The following is a 7,322-nucleotide window of genomic DNA, read 5'->3' as shown; positions in this document are numbered from 1 at the left end:
GCAGGAGCCGGTCATCTTCCATGGGGAGATACAAATAAATATAGAGGGTGAAGGGTGCTGGAATTGCTGCTGCCTTGGCGCAGAAGCTGACTTGGGAGTAGATGTAGTAGAGCCCTGCTTCCTTCACCTTCAGTTTCCCCTCCCGGTAGGATATCAAGTTGCTCGTGGGGCCATACATCGTTGTCTTCCACTCTAGCACTGCAGAGAGAGAGCATGGCAGGTGAGTTGGGAGAAGGAGACATCCGGTTTGGCAGCCTGATTTGGGGGGACACCCCAGAGACATTTGGCATCACAATCTCTGTCCGTCCGCTGGGTGCAGGGGTGGGTTCTGCCTACCCCAGGACACCATCCCCAGCCCAGGGGAGCCCAGGAAAGCCCCATCCCCGAGGCCAGAGCATGTTTAGCATATGTTGCTGGTCACTGGCTGTAACAGCCTTGAATCAAAATGCAAGCAGAGGAGCATTTTGCTTCCTTCATCCAGCCAAGTAGAAATGCTTAGGATGGAGGATTGCACAGTTACCACCACAGACCAAACACACCCCTGTGCCCACCCCTGTAGGGGTGCTGTCTCCATGGATTTCAGTGGTACAACCTCCAAGCCCTTAGAGCATTGCCAAAACACACTGCAACTCTCTTCAAAGGCTCCCAGCCCAGGACACATAGTTTTTCCTTCCTGGGCTCTGCTTTTCCTCCGAAGTCCCTCCTCCACTTGGCCTCTGGAGAAGGCGAGATTTTTCCAAAGAAGCACAAAAATAAACATCCCACAATTCTGGTCCCTTTCAGGGTGCAGAGCTGAAAGAGCTTTGCACAATGAATGCTGCTCCCCACCACCAGAACCAACTGCTGCTATGGGTTTTGGGGCACTACTGGTGTCATCAGAGTAGCTCATGGAATTGGTATAGATAAGCCAACACAGATGACAGGAAGCTACAGCCATAGGGACTGAGTTCAGCTGTGACCTCTGGGAGGGAATTTGGACCTCTGTCTTCCCAGCCTACAGTCACCTGCAAGAGCAGCCAGGGTGGGCAACATGGCTCCAAGGGGAATAACAGGTTCAACTGTCCCAGCCCAGAGTCCCAGTCCCTGTGGCAGTGTGGCATGTGTGGTCCTGGGTGAGCCACACAGCCCATGGTCCATGACTGAGCACCCCACAGGGACATCTCCCCACACAGAGCTGAGCTCCAGGCAATGCTGCTCTCTGGGCCATTTCAGCCTGCTTTACAGGCTCAACAAATGCTTGAGCAGGGAGTTTTAAAATGCAACGAGTTTCTCACTTCTTTGATCTTATCTGACGCTAAGCTTTCCACAGGTAGACTGAGCTCTGGGTGAAATGCTGCGTCAGAGATGGAAAGAGCAGTTGCGGATTACTGTCAGTTACTCCAGAATTAAATCAGAAGTCTCAGATTGTGAAATCCTTGCCAGATGGAGACACTGACCTTGCAAGCTTATACTCACTTTGGTAATCCTTGCTCTTGCAGGATGTACCTTAGCTAAGGCTGCACTGGGGGATGGAGCAGCGAGAGCAGTCACAGTCAATACAGAGGGATTCACAGATGCAAATAGACTCAGGTACATCTCTCAAGCCTAGCATGGCTGTGGCTGTAAGTGCAGCTTGCCTAAATCAGTTTGGAGCTACCTATGTTGTGACTGTAAAGTCCTCAGTCAGCCCATATCACTACCAGGACCACTACGGGTGAGAAGATGCAATAAGCCAGCAGAGTCCTTCTGCTGCGGCTATCTCAGGAACATGTGTCCAGGAGAGCAAAAGAGTTGCATTTTAAGTCCAAAAGAAAAGTGGGAGGTTGTTTTCCTTAAATACTCATAAAAACGCCATAAAGATGAAGCCATTGTGGTGCATTTCTAGGAAGCTGCCGAGGACAGCCAGCATGGCATGTGTGAGCCCCATGTGGCACAGGCACATGTGGTGACATGACCACCGAGAGGTTTGCTGTGCTTTGGGGATGCATTTCATGCTGGTGTTGCTTTGTCCCTGTCCTTGCCCTTACAGAGCCACGGTGGTACACACTGCCATGCCATGCTGACTCCCTGACCAAGGTAGGGAAGACTGTGGGTCTGTCTTACCTGAGCTCGACTCACTCTTCTGACCTGCCAGGTGGGCTGCAATCGGCTGCCTCTTCTCTGCTGCAAATCAGAAACACCGGTGTTACGGATGCCTTGGCACCTGCTGTCCACCCCCAGGCAGCACAGCTCCTCTGCAGGGACTGTGGCATCTCCCACCCTTGATGGGCCAAATCCAGCTCAGATATACCATCTCCAAATTCCACCCCCTGCTCTGAGTGAGGCAGGACCTGGCCTCTGCTCAGAAAAGACACACAGTTGCCTCTGAGGTGGAGCCTCTGAGGAATAAAAACCATGGACACGGTGGTTCCACCTTGCCCACCATGGGAACAGGACCTGGATGTGCCCACACCTCACCTGCCACGGACGTTGTGTTCTTGTGTGTCAAATGGAGATGCTCATGGTGCTCATGACCTGCAATGCAAAAAGGACACAGATTTAATTTTGGGTTCAATTTCATCAACTTCAGCCAATGTGGCACCCAGCCATGCCTAGTGCCCACTTTCACCAGTCCCTGCCATGCCTAGTCCTGCTGTCATGGGGATAGGGGCTCCAAACCCCAACCCATCTCCTCTGTGCTATGCCCTGGGGCACCAGCAGGCTGTTGCAGGGTGAAGGAAACCCTTTCCCAGGCCAAGCTACTCCTCCTGCCCAGAAAGCCACAGGTGTACAGGTAACACCAGGAAACTCACCTCTCTGCATTTCAAACTTGGGCTGCTCCTTGCTGACTCCATCCTGTAACAAGAGCAAATATGTACATATTTTTAAGAGGTACCAATCAATTATTTTGAAAGCTTCTATATAAACGATGCTCTGGTCACTGCTTGGGTTGGTGCTGTTTGACCCTGCCAGCTACTAGCAGAGGGTTCCCAATACCATAGAGTCCCTCCAGTACCTCCCCCAGCATCACACAGTGCTGTTTGCTGCAGGGGGTTTGTAGGGTTTATGATCTTAGGTTTTATGCAATTAAAATGACATGATTGTTGGAGAATGGCTAAGAGAGCAGGGACATAATCCTGGGGAAGGCCAAAAAGAGCTAGGCCTCAGTCCCCTGGGAACGCACAGACACAGTCCTGGGAACACATCTGGGAATGCAGTGTACAAGCAAGGCTCTGGAGATAGTAACTTATATATAGATAGGGAGTAACTCAGCTGGGCAGATGACAGGGGTAACTCGTCCTTGAGGGTGAAACAAACAGGTTTGAGAAAAACAGCTAGGAATGCACCCAAGCCTGGGAAAGCAGGAGATAAGCCTCACAGCTGCAGCTGTGAGTAAGGGGAGTACCTGAATGCTATCTTTAGAGCCTAGCCAATTAAAAATGATTGATAATTGTATGCCTGCTCCTGCACTGTATAAGAAAGAGCCTGTCGGACATTAAAGTTGGAGCTTGCTGTATCACCCACACGGAGTCGGCCGCTTGCTTCCCCGCACGGAACCTTCACCTTTCCCAACACATGATGGGGAAATTTTATTTAAAAGAAACAAACTAACATCTCCTTTTCATTTAAAAACATGTTGGAGAGCCATTCTGTAAATGCTGCCAGGCACATCCTTGCCCCCTTGCAGGGGCTTTCAGGACTGCTGAGCAGGGCTCACCTCAGACACAATTTTTGGTAGTCAGTTGGGTACTGAGGCAAACCTGGAGGTTGAGCTGAGGCATTTGTTGTCATCAGGCAGTGACAACAAGGAAGAAATGTCCCTCTACTGCCTGCTCAGGCCAGCACAGCCATTCCTGAGTGGCGAATTCAGGGCCAAGCAGGATGAGAACAGCTGGGCTGCCCAGGGAGGTGGTGGAGTTACCATCCCTGGAGGTTTTCAAGATGAGACTGGATGTGGCACTTAATGCCATGGTCTAGTGACCACAGTAGGGTTGGACTGATGATCTTTGAGGTATTTTCCAACCTGGTTGATTCTATGATCTCATTCCTGGCTGGGCATTCCTCAGTGCCTCCAGAAGGACACTGCAGTGCAGGTTGGCTTTTCTGACCCAAGTGTGGGGAGCCAGTGCACTGCCTGGAGGTGCTGTCCCTGAGCCCATACCATCTCTGAGCCCATCCCCACCCATGGGTGGCATTTGCACAGCACCCTCATCCTCCTGCTTGCCAGTTGCCAGGAGCTGTGCCACCTGTCCCAAGCCTTGCACTGTCATCAACACTTGGGCAAAGTGGGCAGAAAAGTGTTCCCAATGGCAGGTAGCTGTGAGTATCCCCACAGCCACCTGGCACAGGACAGCAGAAAACCAATGTTTTTCAGACCAGGATCAGAGTGTAGAGGCTGCAGCTCCATCCTTCCCACCCAAAGCCCCAAGCATCCTGTGGCATGCCACAGCTGGACATGCTCTGATTAAGAGTGTTTCAGGACAAAAAATGGATGAGATTCTTCAATTATATCAATATAGTGTAAAAATAAAGTGCAAAAGAATCTAGAGTAAAAAAATGGCATGTGCTACTCAGACCCAAGATAAAGGACACTCATGGGTTCAAAAGAAAGCTTGGGGTGAAGCTGTGTGTGTGCCTGGGAGCCTCCTCCTCTTTCAGCAGGGTCTTTATTTGCCTACAGCACATACCTTACCCTGGAGGTCCTGGAAGCCCTTTAAAATCTTTTCACAGTCCAGTAATGTTGACTTCTGACCTTCTGCTGTCTGACATTTCTGTACTTTCCTCAGGAAGATGTAATCTTCATTTAAGCTCAACACCTCTTCCATCTGCCGATGTGGGAGAGAAGAGAGGTTGAATGGGATGTTAGTGGGAAATCTGCAACAGCTGGCAGCAAAGCCAGGCTGTATTCCTGCCAGAGAGAAATCACAGCCTGGGAAGCTCAGGGATGAGCACTGGGATGAGCTGGGCAGACACTTTGTGAGTACCAAGAGCTCCCACCAACCCCTTGGCACAGCATCTGCACCCTCACCCACCAGGAATAGCATCCATGGAGCTGACCCTGACTGGCAATGCCGAGAGGAGAATTGCTCAGTATACTTTCCTATTTTCTATCACCTTGATAACAAATTTAAAAGTCCCACTCTGCCTTTTCCAAAAGGCACAGAAATCTCAGTGTGTAGCTCTGGGGCTCAGGGCTTGTGACTGCTTGTGGCTCACGCAGCCCCTCACTGCCCTGCCCACACAGAGGGGCTTGAAATTTTTTCTGCTCACTTACTGACTAAAAGAGCTGTCAAGAAAAACAAAATGACTTGTGGGTTGCAGCTGAAATGTGCCAAGAGCTTCAGAAAACAACTAACTAACTAAATAAATGCAACAAGCTGATGTTTGAAATTACACCTGGGTTGTTTTTTTCGTTGTAAAACCTAACATTTGGCTAAAGAGTAAAGAGAAGTGCAGCTGGACATGGGGACACAGCCATGCAGAGCCCTCAGCGCAGGCAGCACTGAGATGTGGAGGGTCGGGTTTGAAGCCCTGCCACGAGCTCTGAAGGCAGCTGAAACCTTCCTGCCACCTATGACTGCATTTTGGCTGCCTCTGATCCTCTGCCATGGCCCTGTGCAGTCACATTTCACTCTGCCAGGGACCCTCTGATCACTCCTTCACCCCAGGCTGCAACTTCAGCACATCGAAGTCCCCTTTAACCCTCCTGATCTTTAAGCCCCTCTAGCTCAGGATTTCTCTTCAGCCTTGAAGATCAGAAATCAATCACTTAAACTTCAATTTAAGTTGAGGCAATCTGTTTAAAAATCAGTAATAATGACCTTTTCAGTGTATCTAGTAAGAGAAACTCCTTCTGGGTTTTACACATATATTTTTTTGGCTAGCAGCCTTTTCTGGTTTGGAGGAAAGTAGCCAGTGTGCCAGTGATTTTAAGCATTGTGCAGTGCAGCTGCAGTCATGGCAACCTCAAAGAAAGCTTTTCAGATCTTAATTTTTTTTTAGTAAATACTGTCCCAAATATGGGACAGGAGAACTGATACTGTGTCTCTTCAAAAAATGACAAAGTGCTAAGGTCCAGTCTTTTCCTTTCTAAACTGAAAGACAACATCTGAAGTGAGATGTTAGTAAAATTAATACACACAAACACTAAAAACATTTCATTTCTGAAACTTTCATCCTCACAATTAGTGAGGTGCTGCCAAGTGCTGCAGTACCAGAAAAACCATGACCAAGCCTAAAATAGCCACTTGTGTGCCTAAGCCACACTCTCCTGTCACTGGACTGGCCATTGGCTGCCAGATTTGCTCTTAACAACTCGTCTTGATCGATCAATTCTCTTTTTGTTAATGAAGGGAACAGATCTCTTCCCCAGTGGACATCTTCATGGCAAATTAAAGCAGAAATGAGAAGAGGGGTGTGATAAATGCTACTGCCGCATTCATCCAGTGGTCAGCATCATCTTCTACCATGTTCATCCTTTAGGTGAGCACCTCTCACCATAGGTGAAGTCAAACCATGCCAGCGATCCAGCAGAGAGACAACCTTCTTTCTCCACTTACCTTATCCATCTTCATGTGAAGATACAAACAGAAGAGGATGGTCCCGATCATCTGTGCTACAATAAATACAGTGAGGAAGCCCATGAACATCTTCATGGTGCTGGGTGAGGTGCTGCTGATGGGTCGGGGTGTCGCAGGGCTGTAGGGTTCGTTCATCCTCTGTGCACTTTGCTGGGGCTCCTACAAATGCGCTGCTTGCAAGTAGCATGAGAACTGTTGTGCGAGCGCCTGCTGCTCAAGGGATACAGGTTGCAGCAACCTACACTTCCTGGAAAAAACTCTTCGTAGTGGGTAGGTTTGTTCACTACTGTCTCCCACAACAAAAAAAAAAAGTTGCTTAGACTTTCTTCTCTAGTGCACTTCCATGTTTTTCCTATTGTTCTACCAGAAACAGAGAGAGGTTCTTATTCCGTATATTCATATTTGCCCTTAATAACAGTCCAGATTATTCTCCTTTTTTATGTTTTCTTGCTGTGAATGAAGGTTTCACGGCAAGTTGTCTTCACATAGAATAAGACCACTGAATACAGGGACAGAGTTGTTGAGCACTGTGGCTGTCAGGGACTGAAAACACTAGGAAAGTTGTATGTTTCTCAAAAGAGGAAGAAAGGGGTTTTGGTCTCTGTTTCCTTCAAGAGAATGACAATTTTGCAGTGAAGACTCTTGGCTGAGGCAGGAGACTTGAGCTGGTTTTTGCCTTCCCTTGTGTTCCCCATGGATGAAGTAGCCTGGGTAGGCTACATGGTCTGGGTGAAAGGACCATCTCTGCGATCACTGTGACCCTAGTGTGGACACAGCTTGCAT

The 7,322-nt window shown here is 48.9% G+C and overlaps 1 protein-coding gene across 1 annotated transcript in view; it reads right to left on the bottom strand.

Annotated features, from left to right (window-relative positions):
* The window catches only part of CD40LG (CD40 ligand), a 6,896-nt gene extending 162 nt beyond the window's left edge, over positions 1-6,734 (bottom strand). The window contains 7 exon segments of the mRNA XM_009084538.1: position 1; positions 3-198; positions 2,083-2,142; positions 2,437-2,493; positions 2,772-2,814; positions 4,647-4,784; positions 6,519-6,734. The exon segment at position 1 is cut by the window's left edge and continues 162 nt beyond it. Coding sequence (XP_009082786.1) covers position 1; positions 3-198; positions 2,083-2,142; positions 2,437-2,493; positions 2,772-2,814; positions 4,647-4,784; positions 6,519-6,674 — 651 coding nt within the window. The 5' untranslated portion in view covers positions 6,675-6,734.
* Between the last annotated feature and the right edge of the window lie 588 nt (positions 6,735-7,322).

The sequence above is a fragment of the Acanthisitta chloris genome, unplaced genomic scaffold (genome assembly GCF_000695815.1).
Source record: "Acanthisitta chloris isolate BGI_N310 unplaced genomic scaffold, ASM69581v1 scaffold28541, whole genome shotgun sequence".
Classification (NCBI taxonomy): Eukaryota; Metazoa; Chordata; class Aves; order Passeriformes; family Acanthisittidae; genus Acanthisitta; species Acanthisitta chloris.
This window is presented reverse-complemented; position numbering and strand designations above follow the sequence as displayed.